At 42.4% G+C, this 25737-nt stretch overlaps 2 protein-coding genes across 2 annotated transcripts in view; both read right to left on the bottom strand.

Moving 5' to 3' along the window:
* LOC135896705 (zinc finger CCCH domain-containing protein 15) overlaps window positions 1-20320 on the bottom strand; it is a 32871-nt gene extending 12551 nt beyond the window's left edge. Inside the window, exons 1-8 of the mRNA XM_065425195.2 lie at window positions 20158-20320; window positions 17724-17825; window positions 16729-16819; window positions 16137-16277; window positions 12753-12844; window positions 8787-8978; window positions 3394-3540; window positions 1797-1916 (exon numbers count right to left, since the gene is read on the bottom strand). Coding sequence (XP_065281267.1) covers window positions 1797-1916; window positions 3394-3540; window positions 8787-8978; window positions 12753-12844; window positions 16137-16277; window positions 16729-16819; window positions 17724-17825; window positions 20158-20229 — 957 coding nt within the window. The 5' untranslated portion in view covers window positions 20230-20320. The remainder of the gene's footprint in view (window positions 1-1796; window positions 1917-3393; window positions 3541-8786; window positions 8979-12752; window positions 12845-16136; window positions 16278-16728; window positions 16820-17723; window positions 17826-20157) is intronic.
* A 4472-nt stretch (window positions 20321-24792) lies between these two features.
* The window catches only part of Ahcy (adenosylhomocysteinase), a 32278-nt gene continuing 31333 nt past the window's right edge, over window positions 24793-25737 (bottom strand). The window contains exon 9 of the mRNA XM_065425236.1: window positions 24793-25037. Coding sequence (XP_065281308.1) covers window positions 24879-25037 — 159 coding nt within the window. The 3' untranslated portion in view covers window positions 24793-24878. The remainder of the gene's footprint in view (window positions 25038-25737) is intronic.

Genomic DNA, 25737 nt, shown 5'->3' on the forward strand with positions numbered 1-25737 from the left:
GTACTCTGGTCTTGTCGGCATTCGAGGAGAAATGGATAGCTGTTTGGAAGGGTGGTTGGAACTGCTTTGTCAAAATTGGGGAAATAAAAGATCAGGGTTCATTTTGACTCAGTAATAGCCTGGCGAGTCAGGGGTGAAGAGCCTGTGCTTACACGTGGGGCAGCGCTGTGTTGTTTTGTTTGTTTGACGTCTGTTCTCCAGGGCCAAGGATCCCGAAGTTCGTCAAACGTGGCTCGACCCCAGTACCCTGCAGCTTCTATCAGCGTTCCTCATGGCCAGCGAATTGAGTTCACCGGCCATTCAGAACTACCGGGGCGAGGACGAGCTGTTAGATATGGCGCCGTTTCCTGAGGCTACTTCGAGTTCCCCAAACCACTTCGAAACGCAGCACAGCTAATTGAGGAATGCAGAAGCAGGAAAGCACATTCCAGAGGAGCGGCCGAGCAAACAAGTTGAAGGCAACAAGTTCGTACGCCGCCGGGATTAGAAGGGGGCTCGGACAATGGAGCATGAGCAGCCCTCCCCTTCTCCTCGTTAGAAGTGCATTGCCAGTCTGCGAGGCAAGACCGCAGAGAGCCGCCAGGTGTGACACCGCGACACGGGCGCCTACCATTGGCTGAAAGTGGCGTCATCGGAGCGGACTCTCCCATTGGTCAAACCTGACATGACTTACAGTGCTCGAAGGGCTTATAAGAAGCCTTCCAGAGATGCTGGGACATGCCCTGATTCCCTGATTCACCTCTCTCGAACTTCTTGCCGCGGGCCGCAGCGTCCGAGTTGCTGCCGGCCCGTAATGAGTGTACGAATGTTACTTGTCGCTTACCTCACTGTATATAATGTAGAATAAATACTCCCAAGTTTGGGTTTTCATCCCGAAGTCCCGTCCTCCAACCCCTACAACACGTAACCAATAAAGTGACATTGACAAAGTGATTCCCACTATTGCCAGAATCGGCAATTTGGTGGATCAGATGGAGGAAAAAATAAATAAATAAAACAGAATCAGACGAAAATAATCCCTACAAAATATGGACCTAGAACTATGCTCCCGCAAAGCTGCGTCTTTTGGGCTCATTTATTTCCTCGAACAGGCCTCTTCCTTAGCAAGCTAGCCTTGAATGTAGGACTTGTTTTGGAATACCATCGGAAGTGCAGATGGCTGTACTGCCATTTTGTTCATGTACACATGAACATGCAGCTATTTCTTGGTCTATTGCTGCTGCAATGCTCCCATCTGTTTACGTTTCTCTCTGCAAATGAAAGAAGCTAAATAATTCAGCACAGATGCCGCCGCTGAACACGCAAGAAAACTAATTCGTGCCACAATGTGACACTTTGCAGCATACCTGTCTACTAGCACCCCTGCAAAAACCATGGCCAGGGCTGTAAACAACAAGCTCTCTCGCTCACCCGTGCCTGCCAGCTCAACACAGCAGGCAGTACCTAGCGTGCTTTGACCCAGCAACTGTATGATAGTTGATCCCAGTGTAGCAGAATTATATTTTCTACATTAATGAAGTTATATGGCACAGTGCCAAATTAAGCCATAATATGCCAAATACTCTTTATATAAATTAAATGTATACTAGGATCATAACCAAAAAATTAAATTCATATGTTTCCTGTTTTCCTCTTGAGAACTGAGATTCGAACTATCAGCAGACCGTCGCTAAAACATGGCGTTACCTACGATTATTCAAAGTGAGCCACAAGTGCAGATGAAGAGTGAAATTTGTATGAGATTTTTAACAAGCACAGAAAGAAAGCAAAGAAAAACAATAATCAAAGCCCCTCACCTCAACATTGTCTTCCTCACCGTCAAACCGAGACAAGTCATATGCTTCTTCACCCTCTTCATCCTGGCCATCATCCTGTGCCAGCTCAGGCCGAAATGTGAACATGTCTCTGCCACTCAACTGGATACAAAAAAGTATAGTGTCACAATACTGTAGTGAGTGGCTCTTTGCAAATGCCCTTTTAATGGGCATGATCAACTAAAGGACAAAAAGACGGCACCAATTAAAATTATGTTCTGGGGTTTTATGTGCCAAAACCATGATTTGATAATGAGGCACGCTGTAAGGGGGTCTGAGGATTAATTTTGACTACCTGGGGTTTTTTAATGTGCACCCAATGCACGGTACACAGGCGTTACTGTATCCCCCCCCCCCCCCCCCTCTATCGAAATGTGAATGCCGCAGCCTGGATTTGATACTGTGACCTCGTGCTTAGCAGCGCAACGTCAAAGCCACTAAGCAACCACAACAGGTAACAAAAAGCTCTGCAAAAGGTTTTCAAAGGTCCTATATACTGACACCCTGTGCAACAGGACAAAAAGACTGGCCTTTACTGGCCTTTACATAAGAAGTTTTAGCAATGGATATGTCATAACTGCAACACAAATTGTCTACAATTCTGATAATTATTGGTTAATGTGACAGCCCCACAATCTACTAGTACCAAGATCAAAAAGACGCTGTAAAGAGCTCCATTTCCCTGTAACAAATAAGTTTGATGCCCAGTGATTCAGTAACTCAACAGCACCACCTATGATGTGTGCACTCTGATGAAGTGATGTTGGTGCAATGAACACAAACTGACTTTCATGGATGCAGTAGAGGATCCTGTCCACTAAAAAAGGACCTGAACATTGAGCACCTATGATTTAAGGAATATAAAGCTGCTTACGAGAAATGATGGCGATATTGTTACATAAACAAGCAGAGATGAGGACTAGCTTGCTTTTGTTGGTGATGAAAACCTGCATGTGCACACACATCCCCCTTCCCATTCAATATCCCACTCATTTCTCTATCATCACTACGAAATTGTGCCACACAAGCATTTCTACTATACTACCATAGATACTACTATGGGACAAGTACAGTTAAACCTCATTTGGCTTAGTTGATGGGACTGGAGAATTGTTCTGTTAAATCAAGAACTTCTGCAAGTCAAGAACACAACATTAATGCAAATAACATATTTACTTAAGAGTGAAAAAAGATGTCATTTTTGCCTGCGTGGGCTTTGTCAGTTGCAGGCACAAGCATTTATCAAAGACAGTAAGCCTGTACATCTTTGGTTCCTTCATGGGAGCCAGCAAATTTTAACAGGTCAGTGGCATCCATCACTTGAACTACTGCCAGCATGAGAGATTTAGAGGCATCATTACTGTTTGCATCTTTGAGCCACTCACACATAAAAAAAGAAAGGAGAGAGAGAAAAGCAGAGTGCACTTTCAAGTTCCAGGACACATCCATCAGCTTCAAGGAAATATTTTTTTTCCTTTTTTTTCTGCAGTCATGCTCTGTAAAATTTTGTGGTTGATAGTACAAAAGTAGAAACCTTACTTAAGGCTGAAAAGTTGTGAAATGTACTAAAAATACTTACACCAATGCTGCGACCAGCCTTGAATTCATCTCGCTTGCGATCTCGCTCTTTCTGCTCCGTGTCCTGCTTCTCTCGAATTTTAGCCTTTTTCCATGCAAGGAAACTCTCTAAAGTGATGCGGGGAAGGTTGCCACCTATCTTTGCTCTCTGCAACAGGATAATTCAATTTAAAGGGACACTAACGGCAAATACTAAGTCAACATGGACTGTTTAAATACCATTCAAGAAACCTTGCAACACTTGTTTTGCACCAAAAAAAAAAAAAAAAACAGGGACTTAGTTTACAAGAAAAGAATATCTTTATCGAAATTCAAATCTCCCGCCACCCAATCAGGGGAGTGGTGACGTTGCATACACCATCACCACCCTTTGCTGCCATCAGTGAGTAAAACGGCACCCGACAGAGGGCGGTACTAAGCCAAGACAGAGCAGCAGATTCACCGCTGCAGCTGCTTTTTGGTCAAGTGGCGTGGACCACTCGGGCATCCTGTGACATCACGTGGACATTGATTCTCTACCACTTTCAGTTAACGCAAGTTTCGTGAGCCAGCAAAACCAGCACCGCACTACGCGATAACTACTGAAACACAAAAGCGTGGGCAGGTGAATACAGTCGAACCCACTCATAACAACGTTCAAGTGCCACGAAAATTCCATTGTTATAACCGATAATTGTTATAACTGGGCTGCATAAAAAAATCAAAATAGGGGGATGACAGACCTGATGTGAGAAAACTATAATGGTGGGGAGGCCAGTGCCCCTCCCCACCACTTTCCTCCATCCGGCTGCTGATTGTGTTCATTCATTTAGCTGCTTCCTGGGCACTCTGATTGCGTCTAACAAGCTGCGGCTGTTGGCGTTAAAGAATGGCACTGCTATAACAACCGCAAAGAGAGGTCACAGGCGGCAAGTGATGTGCGAGCAACACCGAGGCATCGCTTTGGTGGCCCCAAAAGGGGCCTTTTCAAAATTGTGAGAAGGCTGCCGCGGCAGCCTGTCAGCTTGAGAAATGCAGAAGAAACACTGAGGCAAGATAGCCACAAGCATTTCACCACGTACTTCTCAATGGCTTGCACGAAAAAACCCTATGTCCTTTTGCCTTGCATGCTTTACGCGAAGCTTGCCAACATCCTTCTCTAAGGCATCCAAGTGCTCCACGTAGTGCAGCGGAAGGTTCCTCGCGAAAACAAAGCCCCAGAGGGACTGAATTATCTGCCAGGCCTCCTGTGAGGACAACGTTGAGGCAGCCTGCCCTGCTGCGTCATCGCTGCCGTCGTCACCGTTGCTATCTGATGCAAGCATATTCACAACGATCACTTCATCGGTTAGAAGCACTTAGTTTCCAAATCTATAGCCGTGCGTTTTCTTTTCATGGCAATGTCGTTCATTGCCGATGATTAGCGGGCGCATCAGCCATCTCCAATTGCAGCAGCAAGTCAAACCAACTGTTGGTCAAACAAGGCTGAGAAACCACGTGGCCAGGAACGATTTCGATGCAACCAACAAAGACGAACGTGAGCGAATAAGCTGTTAACAGAACTGCGCTGAATGAAAAGCCAGCGAGCAACATGCGAGAAATCTGCGAGCAGCGCAGTTGGCGCAGTCCATTCGTGTTTCGGGGGGTGGGGCGGTTTAAAGCTATGGGCACAGCCCATTCGTGTTCAGAGGGTGGAAGGGCGACGGGAGAGAGGCGCTCGGAGATGGCTGGAAAATGAACGCGCGGCGGCTGTTGAAGCAGCAGCCCATCGTGCAGCCCATTTCTCATTTTCTTTCTTGCTTTTCAAGGATTTCGCATTTCACTACCTTTCCGCTCGGGCACCCAGCAGCCAGGCTTCATCGTTATAAACGATAATGCATCATCGGGACATTGTACTAAGCAGGTTATTTCACCATGGAAAATATACAAAAGTTGACGGTGCAGCAGCTTCTCATCGTTATAACCAATATTGGCGGCGAGGAGTTACGGAGTCGCCATCTATCGGAAGCGCCTCACTGGCGTAGTATGAGGGATCACGTGGCGCGCTCCTCATAGGTTTTGCTGTCAGCGCTCACTGAAAACACCACGCGCGAGCTCTCCCGGACATTTGTGTAAGTACTTTCGAAACAAGAGAAGTTTCTTACTGTCTAAATAATAATCTTGGGCAAACTGAAAGCACACAATCGTTTACAGACGCTACCTCTTTACTGAATACGTAGTACATTGAACGCCACTGCGCGCAGTCGCAGCGATGGAGTCTCCCGAACCGGCTTCTTGCGTGAAAGTTAGATAAACGCTGAGAGCAAACTATGTGAAATATGTTCTTATAGCGTTGGTATAACTAAATGGAGCGTAATAGAACGAAGACTCAATGCAGCGATCGCGCAGATTCGCAGCGACCGACTGCGCGTCTGCATGCTTGTCCGCGCACTGTTTCGCTTTCTCCGCGCACGCGTTTTCGCACCGTGCCATGAGCTTTAGGTCGCAGAATATGAGCATTTGACAATATACAAGCAACCATTGTTGCGTGGGCGCTATCAGAGCTGTAAAAAAATAATTTCATTGTAGAGACTTCGACACCTACGGGGACTGTGATGTGCCGTCGCGACGATTCAATCTTTTTTTTCTTCTAAATTCTTGGACGTTTCAATATTATTTCTCGAGTTGCGTCGCACTGTATGTTTATCAGTGTTCTCAGCGTGCGATTTCCCGCTGCTTCTTTTTTGTAATCCAGTGTATTAATTGATAACACAAACATGCCCATATGCCATGCTTTTTTTTAATGTGCTTCTTACCGCTCCCTTTCCACTCCAGTGAACTTGCCAGTACCTATAGCATCGGCAAGTTCATAGACCAAACCGTCATCACATTAGTCGGGCAGCGGACTCGGGCGAGTGTCTCAGTACGCGTTTTCCGAACATCGCAGACCCGCCGCCGTAGCAGAAATCTTCCTCGCGTCTGTGCTTGTTGCATACCCGAGTTGTAGCCGATGACTGTTTGCCGGCTTTATGTTTCGCGAGCGAAGCTTCGCGCAGCTTCTTGTCCTGCGGCTACGTGGGAATAAGGCTGACACCGGGCTCCGTTGCGTACGTCCGGCATTGCGGCACCGAGCAGTAGCCTACCATGTTGCGCGCCTTCAAAGGCAGCTACTGTCTATTGTAGTGCTTTCAAGCGTTGTAAAGGAGACACTCGCAGCGGGAAAATCTCGCCACTAAATGAGGACCGCAGCGTATGAGGGAATTTAAACTCTCGTTTTCAGCTCGCTTCGGCGCTCCCGAAGCAGCCGACGCGGCCGCTATGTCCACGTGATCCCTCCTAGCACGTCACGCCGACGGTGGCGCCAGCTTTTCCAGTGGTGGAGCTTGAGGCCAATACTGTTAAAACCGGTATCGTTATAAGTGGGTTCGACTGTAGTTTCTCAACAACCAAAGTGTTTTACAAGGGGCATATGAGAAAGGTGTCCACTTATAATGACCCGTTAGCCTGCTCAATTCGGTCACAATGAATGGAATAAATCGTGGATCAACAGCGTCTCAACGAGCCAGGGCAAAGGAGAAGGCTGCAAGGGCAACCACTACTGTAAAGGCTCCTTTATAATCCAATGCAATGTCAGCACACGTGCGCATGGATGTTACGTTACACTGAGGAGAGATGACCACTTTGTAGACTGGCGCGTAAAGGAGGCATTGACGTCGAGATAAAACATGATCTATCTCACGCCTATCTTTGATGCTTGCATTACCCAGAATGCTCCATGCATATGACTGGCAACCTTTGCACGCAGCACACTGTGAATAGACCTGTGGCCATGAAGGAAGGACAAAGCATTTTTCCTTTCTCCATGGCTGCAGCAGGAGAAGCAGCAGTTAGATAGGCCAGCGTGCACATATAGACCTCTTCATCAGGCGAGGAGGATAGGGTGCGTGGCGAGCCTTTTCTCCTCTCTGACTTGGGCTATCCGGCGCGACACTGCTTGAAAGTATTGGTGTTGTGTGCTGCAGAATGATTTCGAAATGTTTTCGATCGTACTTTGTGAAATTTACGCTATGTCCATTCATATAAGGTTGTCAAGGAAGCTTTTCCTTGCATCGGCAATTACAGTAGGCAGAAATATGTCTTGGGGGCGCAAAAATGTGACGCGCATAATCAGCCGCGGTGTATGCGCATTATCAGTCACGGTGTGTTTATACGTTGTGAACTATTTTGCTTATATCGGTTTTAATTCAACAAAGAAAACCGGTGTCTCTGTATTACCAGTATTAAATGGTAAATCAGCTCAATGTCTGATCGTTTGGCATAGGGAGTAAAACATAAAACCTAAGAGCGCATGCTCGTGCACGGTCAACCTAAGGCAACCACGAAACATCTAAGCAGCAGGCGCTATCAAATATTTGTGATACACCGGCATCGTTCTCATGCATTTCAAGTCTAGTAGGCTTGAAATTACTATTTGTCTACGCTAGCCCTCCCGCATGGTACATATATAAGCTGTGTACGTTGGCATTGCCTTTTTGGCCTGTATACAGCCATAACACATGAGAGTCATCGCATAAAAAGAATGCGATGACTATTTTTGAAGACAAAATTTCCGTAATACGGAAATTTTGCGTCGTAGCGAACAAAACGAGGTCGAAAAAAAAAAAAAAAACGCTTCTCATCCTCTTTTTCGAAAAAGCAAGAGAAAACGGCTAATGCTGTAATATGACCTCGCATGCGTAGTCACGTCGCACAACGTTTACTATTATAACCGCTGATATATATAACGATAGATAAATGATATATATAACGATAGATATAACGATAGATAAATTGCAGCAACAACCATAATGCTGCGTCAGTTGTCTTTCTTGCATTCAGTGTGGTTTCACACTATTGTTACGAGTATCACTCAATACCTACATAACTACTAAAGTTACACAGATAATACCCAATGTCACTGTACCCATAGCATAACTTTACTGTTTTCTGACATTTTACATTCTGAAGCACATCATATCGAAGAATTCCAAATTGTACTGTATCACAGCAAATACGGGAAAATGCTGGGAGAACTTCTTACTAAGCACTTAGCACCAATGCATTTTTTAATGTTCTTATACTCCGATGAGTGCATCAAACAAGAATGAGAAAATATGAGTCATGCATGGAGTTTGGAGAAACAAGAATGGTTCCAGCGCACAATGAGGGATATTGCACACTGTTTCAAACAGGAGTAGTGCAAGAGGTGCAAAATGCAGCATGCCTTTGATTTACAACAACTCATTGGTAAGGATGGCTTTGTTAAGAAATCTTATGCTTGGTATTCCTAATCTCGTATGCCACAGACAAATGCATGACTGAAAATGTGCTTGCAAAGAGTGCTTGCACTAAATTTCTTAATGATGATCTCATGACAATGTAATAACATGTGCCAACCTCTGTTTCAATGAGGTCCTCTATTGTCAAGGTATCTTCTGTTTTAACCTCATCAAGATTCTTCTTATTCTTCTTTAACACAAACCCAGGAGGCACAGCATGGCGGTAGTGGCACTTCTGTCCTCCATTCGGGCATTCCCAGAACCAGCCATACTTGTTTTGCTCCAATGCATCCAAAAAGTGCTTGCAAATCTGCAACAAAGGTTACCGAACATCATTCTGTAGCGAGTTAAAATTCATGGTTATTTTTTTAGGTACATCAAATTTCTTATATAGTGTAATGAGTAGTTATTTGTTCATACTAACAGGTGTAAGACATTAGTTCCCCTGAAACCTTAACTATGCAGACATACATATAAAACAATGGGGCTTCATATGTACAGTGGCAGGCATTTTTACTACATATGACAGATGACTCAATGAAGAAATCATAGGAGTGCTTGGTCTGGCTCCTCTGGCCATGGTCAGATGGAAGCTGTAGCATCATTTTGCACCTCTGTTGCCGCTGCTAAATTAGTGTTTTTAGCCATCAACAGACCAGCAAGGAGGTACAATCACTCTTTTCTTATTCCCCGCATGTCTACAAGACGCATTCGAAATGCCAGATTGGGAAAACGGGAAATACCTCGGCAACCTGTGGCTTGCAGGTGACTAGAGCTGCTATATTTGGACTTAATATACATTACACAGCACATTGCACACAAGAACAAAAGGAAGAACAGCAGGACAATGTCCTATTAACAATGCTGGAAATGACTTTCAGCAAAAGATTGCTTACAACAACAACAAAGAATTGACTTATAACAAAGGAACTGATCCTGCAAAAGTTAAAAGGTAGGCTCGAAAATGAGTACCCTAGTCACATGAGGCACTTTCAATCACAATTGAGCCCTATCAGGACAAAATTTCTAGGTCGCAATTGACTCCCTTTTGCAGCCTGTGCAAAGAAGCCAATTGCGACTGCTAAATTTGGTCCTGATCAAAACTGCTCTGTGTGACTAGGGTATTAGATTCAAAAAGCTAAATAAACATTCAATAGAATGGTGAGGATGGAGGAGTTTATGATTGGCAGTCAGTCTCTTAAAGCAGTAAACAAGCACATGCGCCTAGGCCAAGTAGCCACAGGGGAAGAGGAAGAAAAATGAGCTGTAGATTACACTTTTGTAGATTGCAGTATAATCCATAAAAAAAAACAGATCACACCCATTGCCCAGCCTTTAAATCTCCTTTGTAAAACACTGCAGCTTAGTTTTGAAGACTGATATGATGTCACAGCAGTTGCCAGGTGTCAAAAGCTACATCTGTTCTCTTGAGTTTTTATCACCCATTGCCCATTGTGCTTACACAAGCTTGGTTGCCATACATTATGCTTGTTTGCCTTTCAAGCTGTAGTCTATTAAGCTCTGTTCCCAGCACTGATGCTTGTCTTTCTAGATGTTGTTAAGGCTCATAGTATTAGAACTGTTCCTGACAGACCGGGTACATACCAATTTGCTCAAATTTCACCTCCCTTGCAGTTATACAATAACACCTTACTTCACAAAAGGGCTGCTGAGCACGAGGTCGCGGGATCGAATCTCGGTTACAGCGGCCGCATTTCGATGGGGGCGAAATGCGAAAACACCCGTGTACTTAGATTTAGGTGCACGTTAAAGAACCCCAGGTGGTCGAAATTTCCGGAGCCCTCCACTACGGCATGCCTCATAATCAGAGAGTGGTTTTGGCACGTAAAACCCCATAATTTAATTTTTTTTTACTTCACAAAAAGAAAAAAAAAGGACTTGAATTTCCAGCATGTCAGTCATAAAATGCTAAATCCATTTCTAGCATAATCCCACACTCAAATATTTTCAAACAATTAAATATCTGCATTCCAAAGATTTTGTTTCATATGGCACTTGTACAGTGACTTAATGATCCTACCTTTCTTTTTTTGCAAACTACATGTAGGTAACTATCAACATTGCAGTAAATTGCTGCTTTCAAGAGTCAATACATGAATGTCATACAAAAGACTGCAGCTCATGTATTGCAGGTCACAAAGAAATTCCATACGAAAGAACTTGCTGAAAACTGCCAAGAAAGCTGGCTACAGGCAAGAATAAGTAGCTGCAACACAGGGTGTTTGGTCGAATTCTGACAAAAATTCGTTATGAGACGGTGCAGTACAGAAAAGGAGCCAATTTTTTTCAGCAACACGTTAATTGCAGCTGTAAAGGTGCACCAGTAAGTGCATTATGTACTATATTCTACTAATTACCCTTAAATAACTGATGCAGAAACCCACCACAGTGTAAGTGGGAAGAAAAGCCCATCTCTGCTTAAAGGGGTACTGAATCACTCCTCGAGCTTGATGAAAAAACAGTCTGCAGATAGCATATGCTGCTGCGAACATCCCAGCCAAATTTTGTAGTAGTGTGCGGCTCATGGACCTCTCAAGTGGAGTGCGAAGTCACCTTTTTCTCAAACGCTCTCTTTTCAATGGAAGCCTGCTTCTCACTCTTTTCCAGACACTTTATTTCTCAATATAGCAGATTCTCATATGCAGATGTTATTGGCCAATAGCTGACATCAATCAGGAAGGCTGTTTGAATCAATGCATTTCGTTGTATGTATATTTATTGAAGCAGTTTAATAAACGGGCTGAAGTAAGCAAAAATCTGCTTTCGAATTTCGATAATAATTATGTACTTCCGGAAGAAGCCGACTGTTGTCTGCTCCCACTTGCCTACGGCCGCCCATGTAGGAATTAAACTTAGCCACCCTGCTTACCGGTGTCTTAGCCATGAGGTCTTGCTAATTTCGACTAGTTTTCAACACTCAACTAGCCTCGAACCACATGAAACTTAAGGTCAACCACACACACGCTTTCCAGCATGTTCTCACTTCTGGCCGCTCCTGGTAGATGCTTTGGCAGACTTCGCATCATATTGAGCTACTGATAGCACATCAAAATGTGCAAGTTTTATGTGGCTACCATTCGTCGATCAAGCTGGTACAGGAAAAAGCCGGTCTGCACCATGTAGCATGGCCATAGTGAAGCACATGGGCGCGAGTGAGCAGACAATCAAGCCCTGTCATGTACAAAGCAAATGCTGTGCATACACACTGTAGTCTGCTACGTAGCATAGATACTGCAGCAGCTGCAGGGTGTTGCGAGGAGTCCACTGGCTGAGCACACCGCAGCTCACTGAGGACTACTGGGTTTGGCACATTGTAGGCCCCAAAATCTGAAATAATGGCGTCTACATGAACCTCCAAAATCAAATTTGAACTGCTTGCCACACTGATCAGTACGCAGAGTGTTGTGGGCACACTCTGCTCCGCCATAGCCTTCGCAGTGCAAGTAATTCAAGAAGCAGCGAAAGCACTGCGAACAGGATGTTTGATTGCCAATAACTCCGTTTCTGCTGAACACATTAAAGTACTTTTTGTGGTAAAGTATTTCTGGAATAGTCTACTTCAAATTCATTTCTCGACTTCTATAAGTGGTTCAGAGCCCCTTTAAGGCATGTTCCTTTACAAGGAATCATGACGCTCGCCTATTTCAAGATATCTGGCCCCACAATGTGGCAAAGAAACATGTTTTTATAATATATTTCCTAAAAGCTGAATTGTCAACTTCATGCCAATACTACATGGTACACTGATACAGTCAAAATTTAGTGGTGGTCTTCTTGGAACCTGTCCTAGTCTCAAGATTCCTAGTAATTGGACATGACCTCAACACCTTGCAATTACAAAATGCACCCTGAAGATATTACTAAACAATTAGTAAACTTTAGTCAATTACTAGCTTATTAATCATTATCGTGCAATTCTTGACGCCCAGTGCAAGGAAAGTGTCCTGCCAAAATAACTATCTTAATCTACTACGCTGTCTTTAGGTATTTCAGTTAGCCTTTGCAGAAACCACTGATTATGCATGCAATGATGGCTTTCTCAATTTACATTGAGCATACATACAATGTCCGTTTTTGGCATTCGCCTATCAGCTTCTCCATGCTTCTTTTCTACAACTTCTGCAAGCTTGGCTTCATCCCAGTTGTCCATGGTATCTGAAATACATATTATAATATTTAGACGTTTGCCAAGTGGAAGCTGTGGCCGAACACAAGAGCTTATAAAATTGCATCATAATACTGAATACAATTCTACTTCTGTCTGTACATAAACAAGCCACAGATTCCAACAGGAGAGCTGCTGGCAGATGTAAATCTGCGTTATGCAATATTCCGCACATAGCTTCCTGCTTCCTTTCTAATGTGTCCTAAAACCTTAAATATAATGCACCTATTAGAAAAACATGAACCAGAATGTCATGTTACTCTTTAAATGTGTCATATGAACACTGCTTCGTGCTGTTGACAAGAATCCTGATCCTCTGTATACAAGTAGGGCAGCACTTAATGAGGGTTTACTACGATAGGACAAAAAGAAAAAAAAATGCACTGCAATTATTTCTAAAAATGTTGCCTTAATTGAAAGGTCAATATCTAGGGGCAGTATAGCACGAGAGAAAAGAGACACAATAAAAATTATGCTTGGGAATTACAATTTCCAATGTTTATATGTGCAAACAGCAACTAATTAGCACACATTTGCCACAAAGAGGGTCTTGAAAAGTGCATTTGCATTCACTACAATCACAATCAGTTTGCAATGCGGAAGAAATTGAAGGAAAAATAAATTTTCCTAGCAGTCAACACTAAGTGATGATCAGTTTATTACCATGTCAATTTGCTGCAGTTTATACATCTTTAATATTACAAGTGGATGCTTCTTACAATGAACTAGTCAATTCTTGTACAGTGCTCATCATCAGATATTTAGATACGATCATCACAGCGTATGCATACTACTACTGCATACGCTTCTGCATGGCGCTGTCTCAACAGCACTACTTGTGTAGTGGGGCGGCATTTTTCGGTGATCACTTTCGAAGATACTTTCATGAGGTTTCACGTGACTAGCGCCGGACATATCAGCATCTACTAATGATGGCATTCCTGGCACAAGGCCTAGCATGCTGTCTTAGCACAGCTGGCACAGTTTCAATAACGCTGTTGCCAATAAATGCCAAGAACATCCAGCACTAGTCATGTGAAATCTCATGATAGTGAGAGCATCTTCAAAAGTGATCACCCAAGAACATCACCCCTGGAAAGAGGCCCAGAAATTCTACTGCTTCAAAGCAGCCCCACTAGGCCATAACATGAGTTACACTGACTTGAGATACTGCACATATTACCGAAAAGCTAGTAAATGTTTACAAACATGGACGCGCACTCTTTAAAGTGTAAATCTGGTTAGCGTACAGTATGGCATGACTTAATTTTTTCTACTTTATGGGAAAGAAGTGCCTGATATGACATCTACAGCAGATATCAATATATGAAAGGTTACTCTGCAGGACCCCACTTCAAAGTGAAGCAGCTACGGGTGCTTAAATACAAATGAAGTGTTCTCCCAAGAGTGCACAGTCATGTACAAACCCTTAAAAAGAGAGAGAGAAAAAAAGGTATCGTAAGTGCACATGCGAATGATAATAATCACATTCTTTCCACCCCAAAAGAGCAAAACTACCTTTTTCGATAACTGAAAAACGTAGACATAAATTAGCAGTATATATATATATATATATATATATATATATATATATATATATATATATATATATATATATATATATATATATATATATATACGCAGGAAAGAGACGACAAACTTTTTGGAAGACTTCTTTTACTTAACGTTTCCGGCTGGTGGACCAGCCGAAAACGTTAAGTAAAAGAAGTCTTCCAAAAAGTTCGTCGTCTCTTTCCTGCGTATGTTACGTCGGGTCCTGCAGCTGAACTTTGAAGAAAACCCCTATATATATATACTGTCGACCGTGTGGGAAACCTCGTTGCAAGGTATGCCGCCACATGACAACAGCAGACATGGCTGAAGCATCGAACTCGCCCTTCGTATATAAAATTACCGAAAATCTTGACTGTGATTCCAGTAACGTCGTGTACAAAATTCAATGCGAGGTGTGTAAGCAGGAATATATCGGCCAAACAGAGACCCCTTTCCGCCTGCGGTTTAACAATCACCGCGCGCATGTGAAAAGTCTCCCCAATTTACCCTTTTCCAGGCACGTTCGGCTACCAGATCACTCCTTTGAACGCGTGAGCGTTGTGCTCTTGCAATCTGGTTTCCAACACACCCGTGCACGCGAGCAGAGGGAATCTTTTTTCATCCATAAATTTGGAACGTACACTAAAGGAATTAATGAGAGTCCGGGGCGGCTGACGTGCCTCCGGGATATGCCGTGAAAGTGCATGGGAAACGCGAATACATGTTCTGTACTCTAAAATTGAGACGCTGGCTATTCACTGCTTGTTCACCCCTCCGCATGTACCTCAAGGGGGCGAGCGGAAAACCAATAAATTCAGTTTCCTCGACCCTGCCAATGAAGTGGTCATTCTGAGTGACCTATTGCCCTTCTTGAAATACGCACGTGCTGACTTGATGTCGGTTGCCTGTTAAACGTTCAAAAACTGGACCACAAGGTGGCTATTTAACTCGCCTCCCTAAATCTAAGCCCATGGGCGCACTTGCTTTGCGAATCCCACACATATATTCTTTTTTGGAACCATTTTTTTTTTCCGCACCGTAGTTGGACCACAGAGTTGCCGGAATGGGCCGTGCCTTGTATATGTGTACTGTGACACTGTGTTTCTTTTCACAAGTTGCCGCTCTTCTGTCTTCCTTCTGGGCCCCTTCTCTATTGTGCCCCCCGCCACCCGATTCAACTTGCCCTCTCTCCCACTACAACGGCAGCCCACGCACTGGTGCTGCGGAGCGACCGTTTCCTCCCTCCTTGCCTCGGGTGCACGGGAACCTAGCTGCCGCTACTTCCCGGCCCCCTCACTCTCCGATTTACGTCTCCCTCCTCCTGTGTGCTTCTTTCTTTTTCTTTCCTTTTTTTCTTTTCTTTCTTTTTCCTTTTTTTTTCCTCACTGACCTCCTTGCTCTACATACATGTGACTCCGCCTTCCTCTTGCCCTGCATAGCTGCCAAAGGCCGCTGTAAATCTGCCAAGGCGCCGAAAATCAATCACTGTCACAACTGTTCCTCTCGGTTTGATGTATGTAAGAACGACCGGGCACCCGGTCTGGTGTCTTCACTACCAGGGCCGAACTGCCATTTATATATATATATATATATATATATATATATATATATATATATATATATATATATATATATATATATATGCACTGCACACAATTCCCTTCACAGCTACAGCATAGATGTTTCAAAAACAGAAAAACAGCCCAGCACTGGCTGAAAGCAACATACCTTGGTCTCTCATGTCGGTGTAGATATCCCTCTTTTCTGCTTTCCTCTCAATAGTTAGATCATGAGAAAATTTGCACTTATCACCTTTCCCACAAGTTCCTTGCTTAAAGAATGCACAAAGCACTGACTTTGGATCAGCCCCTGTAAACAAAATGTTTGTAATAAAGGAATTTACTCAACATAAACCATAGCAGCAATATAAGCCAAGTGGTGACCATGTACTCAATGCAATAAATATCTTGTGATGTCCAGACTTTGTAAATACCCAGTATTCCACTTAATTTCAAATTTACATGCATGCATCTTAGTTCTGCGATTAGCACTGAATTCTCATGGCTCATTTATTCGAGTTCCATGCATCTATTCATCCACAGCTTTGTGTCATATGTCATAAAACACTTCTGGGCACTGGAACACAATAGATATGATGACCTTTGGAGGTTTATTTTATCATGTTTGAGTCACCTGGAAAATAAATTCGCACATACAATTTATGAGCTATTTTTGTTGTACTGTAAGCTATTGCAACCCATACTATAAGGACATCACTCAACGGAGAAAGAATTTTGGCCCACAAAAAATAGCAGCATACCTTTCTCTACCTTTTGAACAGGCCTGAAAAGTAGCTGGTTTAAGTCTTCAGTTTCAGTTTTCTTCTTCTCATTCTTTGCTTGTGCTTCCACCTGCAGGAAGGAAAGAGGTCTTGAATATGTCTTCCCTGATAGTTTCATCTGCCCTGGAGTAGAAATCACCAATGGTCCTTTGTCTCAATATCTGGCTAATGTTTTATTAAGACATGACCTAATGCTGTGTACAGATATTTTTGTGCGTTTCAACTGCAACAATTCATTTCAGATTCAGGTCAACTGATTGATTCTGTCACAAAAATACATTCATTCTGTAAGGATTGTCATAGTGGAGGGTTACCAACTAATTCTGACTAGTTAGAGGAGTTTTCCAATGTGCTCTGGTAGCTCTGTACAAGTTTTTCACATCACTCCTTCATTATGATGAGGCCAGCATGGTTGGGAATTGAACGTGGAATACAGTTAGAGGAGACGGTTGGGCTAGTTGGTGCTTATTACAGACTTGAGCCATAGCACACAGGACAGAATTTACATTCTGTCCTGTGTGCTTCTCGCTGTCATTCATTGTTCATTGTCTTTTTTTGCACTAGTTAATGATGTCTGAAGTCTGTTGCAATACAGAGCTACTTACAACTTGACTAGCTGTGCAACGCTCTACGGTAGTAAATCCCTTAAGGAACACATATTTGATTCACATAATGTTTCCACCTAAAAAGCAGGTTAGAGGTCCAAAATGAAGCAATTCAAAAAATTTCATCACTCCCTTCAAAAGAAGCCTACTCGTATTTGAAACATCATGTGGGCAAAACAAGTAAAACTATAATAATGCAACATGCCAGGACCGACTGCTGCACAATGTGACCAAACTGTGTTCCTGGATTACAGGATACACAAACCTTTGCAATAAAGAAACTGAAGCTGTCAGGAATGGAAGCACAAATATCAGATGATTTTTGAGCTTTTTATTATGCAAGACTGTACAGTATGGTTGGTACAATACCTTTTTGGCAGGCTGATTGCCAAACTTCACCTGGTGCTGAACCTGCTGGATAAACTTCTGCGTTTTTGCTCCCTTCTTGTTTTTGAGGCCGAATGTTTTGTCCTGCAGTAAAATGAAGCAAAAACATGAAGTGTGCGATGTCACAGATATTTCTTTCTCACGCTTGCTTTTTTTCACACTTGCAGACCCACGCGTATGAGCAAAGTAGTAAAATCCCTCCCCTCCCTCACATTTCAAACTTTACTTTCACACGATCTGGTTAGTAATAGCGTAGTGCTGTTTCTAATGAAAGCCTGGAAGATAATGGCAGCATGGCTAGTTAGGCAAAAATGCAGCTGAATATAAGTGCCACAAAGGAGTGAAGGGGTGGAGGAATGAGGGTGTAGTTGGTTTACAAGAGAATTCTCCCTCTCAGAGGAGCTTAGCCATGCATGGAAACAGCCATGATGCACTTTCTATATATAGTTTTTCTTGATATGGCCCCCCCCACCCCTGTCGCCAAACAAGATGCTATAAAACTGTTTATGTGGTACTTAAACAAAAATTAATTATGGGGTTCTACGTGCCAAAACCACAATCAGATTATGAGGCATGTCATAGTGGGGGACTCCACATTAATTTTCACTACCTGGGGTTCGTTAATGCACTCTTGAATCTAAGTACGCGAGAGTTTTTGTGTTTCGCCTTCATCAAAATGCATCCTCTGCAGCTGGAGTCAAACCCACAACTCGTGCTCAGCAGCACAACGCTATAGCCACTAGGCTACCGTGGCGGGTTACATGATATTTTCACCAGTAAAATCTTGCAAAGGAAGTCTTGTAGGATACAATTATCTCCTGCTTTAAACACCATCAATGCAAACAACTAATTTAACTGCTATAAAATGATACACACCAGGCAAACAGTTAACCTATAATTGCTTTTCTTTAGGTGATGGTACAGGACTTGTCATAGACATTCTCTCATAGACATACAGGACGCAATAAATGACAGCAAGAAAGAGCAAGCTGTGACATGCACGAGAATTGGAGAGTCACAAATTCAGAATTACAGTTGTGTTTCAGAACAAATAAGAACAACAGCAAATAAGAGCTAACATGGTTTTAAGTCAGTTCAGTTGACTGAACTCGAGGATTGCAACCAGCAGACAATGCACACATTTTTTTCTGTGTGCACCTTGTCATCAGCTGGTTGCAACTATTAGCAGTAAATCTTCCTTAAGCATAGAAAAACTTGTTTGAAATAACTGTTCTTGCTGTGTAAACAACAATGTTACTTCACAATAAAAGCAAAGTGGATTAATTACTTTCACTGAGTTTTTTCCCAGTCTCAGCTAAAACAGCACATGGAGAGGGAAAGTAGGAATTTTAATTACAAGCACGGAAATATTACAAAAGCAATTTGGTCAAGTTAGTATAGGCTGCCGCATCGAAACTTCTTGTAAGTAGGAAACTTCATAAACCAAACTATGCGCACGTGTTGCCATCAAGCATTGGTTTCTGTCACGTGTCTAGCACAGTATATTTTATTTGAGGCATTCTTACATGTATTATGGCGAAAGTTCTCGTGTTTTCTGTTATGCACAGCAGAAGTTTATAAAACCTGTAGGGAGCAGCTATGCATGCAATTTTCGCTCTGAAGATTGAATCATGAACCGGCCCGATTACTGGTTGCCCAAGTAAAACGCACACATGATTTGTGTTGTATATTGTCATTTACGTTTTCAAATGAAGATGCAAGCCGTTTCATAATGTGGAAGCCGATTAAACTCCGTCAGCCACTTCAAGGTTAGCCTCCCATAACAGTACCCTGTTAACAAGAAAGAAAACGGTCGTATGTACGAACGCAGCTAAACGTTCGATCACCCTGCATCATGTACGATTCAGATTGTCTAGAAACAGGTCTTGCTTGAATTCGCACACTTCTAGGGATTTCTAAAATTAGGCCATTCTTCGCCCTACTAACTTGTTGCCTCGTGGTAGAGCATAAACATATACTAAACTTCATAATAGATCTGAAACCTCGCGAATATGAAAGACGAAGAGCAGCAAACCATTCTAACAAACCATTACAAATGTTGTGAAGGGCATTTTGCAGGACTACCTTTATAGCACACCTATGCGGAATCTTATTATTATTATTATTTTTTTTGGCAATCATCTGTACTCATGGGTTAACGAATAAAAAAAGAAACACCTACACACGCGTTCCCTCCGCATGAGCACATGATTGTCAGTACTTGTCGCGCATCTAAGCACAAAGCGAATGACACGTTCTCGCTGTTACAGTTGAGTAAGTGTAAGACAGTAGTACGTGTAATGGGTAATTGCGCTCTTTGTAGCGATTTATTCGATCAATCCGGAAAGTCTCGCTAACACGGTGTCCATGGAATTGACGTTATGTGCAACATACATAAGCCTCGTCATTGGCTTACCTCAATTACTTTCTCTTTTTTCTTCATTTCAGTCTTTTTACTCGGCTCAGGCGCTTTCTTCTTTGGAGGCATAGTGACAGTTTTATATAATTGCAAAACCTAGAAGGTACCGTAACACACGGCGAAATGGTGAATAGCGAGTACGGAGACAGCGGAGACTACCGAACATAAGTAGCCGCGGTTTGGCATTGATCAACATCATTGATATAGTTATAGATTGTAGAAGTAATTTGAAAACATTAAATAGTAATAAATAATGTTAAAGTAATCGCAAACTATTTATAAAATTCAGAAACATTTTCGCCGAAATTCGCTGCAAAAAATCCAAATGAAGTGTACTGCCAGCATGGTTTTCAGCCATATCTAGTCGACCGGATGCTAACTGTGTTGCTTTCTGTCAAACTGAGGCATCTTGTTTGCTTAAGGCAATGTCTGTGTTAGAAAGAGAAGCTATACAGAAGCAAATTCAGCAAGACTGGGCGAACAGGGAATATATTGAAATCATTAGCGGGAGCATCAAGAAAATCGTGGATTTTCTTACATCGTTTGGTAAGCATGCATGTTTTGTGTTCCTACGTTACATGAGCATGACTGTTTCTCTTCTGTTTCACACAACTGCGCCTTATGCAATTACAGATATGTCGTGTAGGGCGAGGCTCGCTACCTTAAACGAAAAGCTGACGTCACTGGAGAGAAGAATTGAATACTTAGAGGCCAGGGTGAGTAATACTAGTTATACATAGCAGAATGTTTTGACGCGCTTAGAAGTTACGAAGCTGATCTCGGAAGTAAAATCTCGGCTGGTTTGAGATAGCGAGTTGTACGGTGTTGCACTTGCATGTTCAACGTAAATATTGAAATCCCGAGCCACAGCTATGTTTAGTGCCGTGTAAGCACTGTGTGCTGCAAAGCACCGGGTCGCGGATTCGATTCACGACCGTGGCGGCCGCATTCTGGTGGAGGCGGAATGCGAAAATGCCCGTGTACTGAAATATCGTAGCACGTTAAATACGACAAAATCAATCCGAAACCCGCCACTATGACGGGTCTCGTAGCCCATGTGCATCATCAGAAAGTGAAGCCCCATTAACTCTTTCGTTACCGCGCATATAGAAATCAATCAATTTGATCGGTTTTTTAACACGTTAAACATTTCTGTTGGAATTCTGCTAGCAGCATTATACACCGTCTGAAATTACGACTATTTGCCAGATTTGACCCTATTTGACAAATTGGGGAGTCTGAAAAATAAAACTTCCGACTGGGAGTATCGTCGAAAGTAGCACCCAGTGCTCCTAGCACATCAATAAAAACACAAAATTTACGTTTTGGTTGACTTGGCAACATAATTTTTAAATGACAGCGGCAGTGAAGACGAGAAGCTTCTCGTGGGTTGTCAATGTTCTGATGTGTAGGCTGTTTTAACAGTGTCTCAAATTGCAGATGCTCACGAGTGCATGTTATTTTTATAATTGTGTTTACAGTATCAAGTGCACCTTGATAAGGGCAGTTGGACCATCTAAAGCCAACCTCTTAGTGGAGAAAATGCATGTGATTAGAGTACTTGGGTGTAGTAATTACTTGACAGTTATGGGCTCCTTCCTTGGCTGAAAAAACCCTAGGAAGTCGCAGAGCATTCAAGTTGCTTGTTTCAATTGACATATTGCAGCACCAATGCAACTGTTAGAACCTCACAAAAGTCTTGCGAAAGGACTCATCCATTGCCTCGATATCGGAACATGGCTAAAAGTGTTTGTCCAGTATTAAAGTGCATTGCTCACATGTTTTTACGGTAACAACCCTGCACATTTATTGAATATATGTAGTGAAGCTTTTGCCTGTTGGATCACAATGGGCAAAAAGTTCTCAAATTACAGTACGAGTGGAACAATCAACTGTGTTTCAAATATTTGTGCCATGCATATATTTTTTTTTTGCTTCGTTGTTACTTTAATCCCCACTTCTCTTCTTTTCAGGTCACAAAAGGAGACACAACATTCAATTAATCACTATGTGGTTATCTGCACACTTGCTATGCAGGTTTTTTTATGACATGCATGGTGCAAGTAGCTGGCCTGCCACAGTCACGAACACACCATGATGGACTAATTTCATTTGTGTGGCATCAAGCTAATGAATGCTGAAGTGGAATTGTGGAGGTGTAATTTAGCACACAAACTCCCATTGCCTAAGCATTGCATTTACTGACAAATATAAAATTTTAAAGTTGTTGGAGTTGGTAAACTGATGGATTCGTTACTCTTGTAAAAGTTGCTTGTAACTGCCATTAAAATGCTTTGTAACATTCCTTGGTGATTTTCATTGTTCAAATGCTTAGATTTGATTATTACAAAACAATGTTTAAATTTTAGCAAGGGGGCATTTCAGAAATCTCATCCCTCTTCAAAAGGCATAAGTGCCATAATACACTTTCTGTATAAAATGTGAGAACTGAATCTTCTTTTGACAGTGTTGTACTAGAGCAGCAAGTGGTTTGGTGTAGTCTTCTGTCTGTAGATAGCAGCGCAGTACTCTGCTGACAGCACCATTCCACATGTCAATGCTTTTTGACCATGGGGTTTCTTATGCAGTAAAACCTTGTTAAAAGGAAGTTATAGAAGTCGGAATTACTTCGTTATATTAATTATTACACATTCTGCAATATAAATCCTTATGGGGATTTCCAAGGAGAATTTCTCTGCAATATATTGCATTTCGTTACGAGGTCGGACTAATTACCTAGAGGAAAAACTGGAGCTGTTCTATACATGGGAATGCTGGAATGCAAGGGCTTCGCATTGACATCTTTCTCTCGAGGGGTTAAGACACCGTGAAGATGCATCTGGCTAACAGCATTACAGCATTCGATCAGTCGCAATGCTTAGTTTCTTACTGCAACATTTAAAATGCTTATTTCTTTTAATATGTAGAACTATAAGAACTCGTACTGACTTATGACAATTATTCAAATGTGAATGGTACCAGCAGCTGCTTAAGCTGGAAGAAAAGCTACAAGGTCTGTGCTCAATGTCAGTTTGAATCGTCTGTTCTTGTTTCCCTCAGTTGTATTAAACATGCGTAAACAATAACAAAATATTTATTGCAGGCAAATGAAGACTTCAAATGGCAATTTCATTTTAGGAACACACTTGTGTGGAAATGACTAAGCAAAGCCTTATTTAAGACGAGCCTTGAACATTCACATATCAGCATTCCCATGGTGGAACAGCATCTGTTGGGAGACAGATATTGACACCAGATTTACCTCCAAGTAGTATTGCAAGAAAATCTGTCTTTGCTAAATAAAATGGCTTTCATTTTTTTTCTGGACAACAAGGGCCATTTCTAATTCAACAACTTGAATAGATACGCAGGAAAAAGCCATCTGGGTGTAAAATTAACCCACTAACAAACCTGTAGTGATCACAATCCTAACCTTTTTTACATGTTGGGTTAGACGCGAGGCTTGCACCATTGTGTAATACGAGCGGCTGAGAGCAGATGTACGATATTTGACTTGCATAAGCGCTGACATACATGCAGGAAGTGGCAGAAATTAACTCTTACCCAAACGTGCCCATTGGGCATCGTTAGCCCACTAACGATGTTCTTGAGTGCCAATTTCAAGACCTTCCGTGTCGCTCACGGACACACTACACTATTGCTTCTTGTGGAGTCCGTATTTGCCTCGTTGGGTGGCGATTTTTGAACAAGCTCCAATTGGTATGGTTGCTTGTTAGAGTCGTGAGCAAAAACTGCCATCTGTGAAAGTGGCGTGCACACTCCGAAACATAGCAGATCTCTGGATTCCACGGTGCCTGCGGCCGATTTTATTGACAGCTCAAGCAAGAGTGAACTGGAGGATGCTGCCTTTTCATCTGACCGATTACAAGAGCGACCCAGAATTTGAGGATGCACTGCTAGTTTGTGCTCCTCCACCAGCTGAAACCATTCAACCCTAGCCAGCTAACATGGTGATTATCGAAACTGCAAAATGTAGCAGAAAATAAGAGCTTACTACTAGGTTTGCAATGTTCTCCCGTTTCACATCAAGCAGCTTAGCTGTGTGGCACACCCAACTGTAGAGCTTCCAATCAATCCTTTGTAGCACAAGTAGAGTTGAAGGAAAAATTTAACTTTAGATTTGGCAATTTATATATTTTATGACATATATCTTGTTAATAAAACTTGTATGCCTGAAAAGCGGATTAATTCTGCTTTACTTTCATATATTGCATAAAATTTTAAGTGCAATAGTTTGTTCAGGAAAAAAAAAACCTTGTGTAACCTAAAAAAACGGCCATCTTCCCAATGGTAGGGAAAGTTAAATGAGCAACTACAAAGAAAAATCGCGTAAGGTAGAATATTGTCGTGGCCCTAGAAAGGTACTACTAGCTGCCGATGTGTAGTAGTCAAACCTCGTTACATATAACGAAGTCTCATCCGACACAAAAATACCTTTTTTATAGCCAATCATTTGTAACACTGGGGTTCAACTGCAGGTGTGAAGTAATGTATAACAAGTGTTAAACATATGCAAATCAATACAAAAGCTAGGTACACAGAACATTGCTCGCTTGCCACTATTTCCCTTCTTGAAATGTGAAGACTCCCTTTTCCAATTTATCAACATGCTAATGATCATTCCAATTTATTATCATAAAAATTGGCCAACAAATTTCTCAAGAAACAGCAGACCATAGCGGCAAATGCCATCAAGTCTAGTATCGATAGTAATCCGGCTTATAAGGGCCTTCAGAAGGAATGCCGAGGTAAGAGGACTGCTCCTTTGTCAGCTTGGACAGTTTCACTCCAAGGTGGCCGAGGTGAAGTGCTGCAACTTCCTCATCAAGCTTCTTAGGCAAGAAATACACGTCCACCTAAAAGAAATAAACAAGGTACGTTACTGCACCTATAAGTGGATTACATCTGTCACATACTGTAAATAATATGGTTTATACAATTATGCCAAGTAATGTACCACAAGTTTTAGTGCCCGCACTGTTTGCTGTAGTCACGAACGCATTTAAACAATCAACTTGTTACATTTGCTAGGTAATGTGGTGGTACTGGAATTTTCTAGGATTTTCATTGCAATACCACCACCCCTCCCCCCCGACACAAAGGCTGTTTCTGTTTTGCCACTTCCAATGCTTTTTCTGAGTAATGTTCATCTACTGTTAGCACTGGTGCTGCAAGAATAGCAAAATGCAGCAAGACTGCTTGAAGCCATGCTATATAAATATATGCTTCACTCAAAGCTAGTAATCATGACTGTTGTACACTTATGTCACTCCAATTTGATATACTAAACTCTGTGCAAGCAAAGCATGCTGTGCTTTTGCTCTACCTTAGGTTATAACACGGTCGCCAACTAATAATTCAGACATGCTTGATTATTTGAACAGCTTTGCGGAAATGCCACTGGCCCTAAATTGGATGACCAAATTTTGGGACATGTGCAACTGCAATACCTTGCTTCGCCTGCATGGCCCGTGCTAATTCAGTCACCGAGTCCAGTAAGAGTGATATTGGAGCACAGCTCTTAAGCGCCTGTTCCTGCGTTGAGTGGCGGCGTGC

The sequence above is a fragment of the Dermacentor albipictus genome, chromosome 1 (genome assembly GCF_038994185.2).
Source record: "Dermacentor albipictus isolate Rhodes 1998 colony chromosome 1, USDA_Dalb.pri_finalv2, whole genome shotgun sequence".
Taxonomy (NCBI): domain Eukaryota; kingdom Metazoa; phylum Arthropoda; class Arachnida; order Ixodida; family Ixodidae; genus Dermacentor; species Dermacentor albipictus.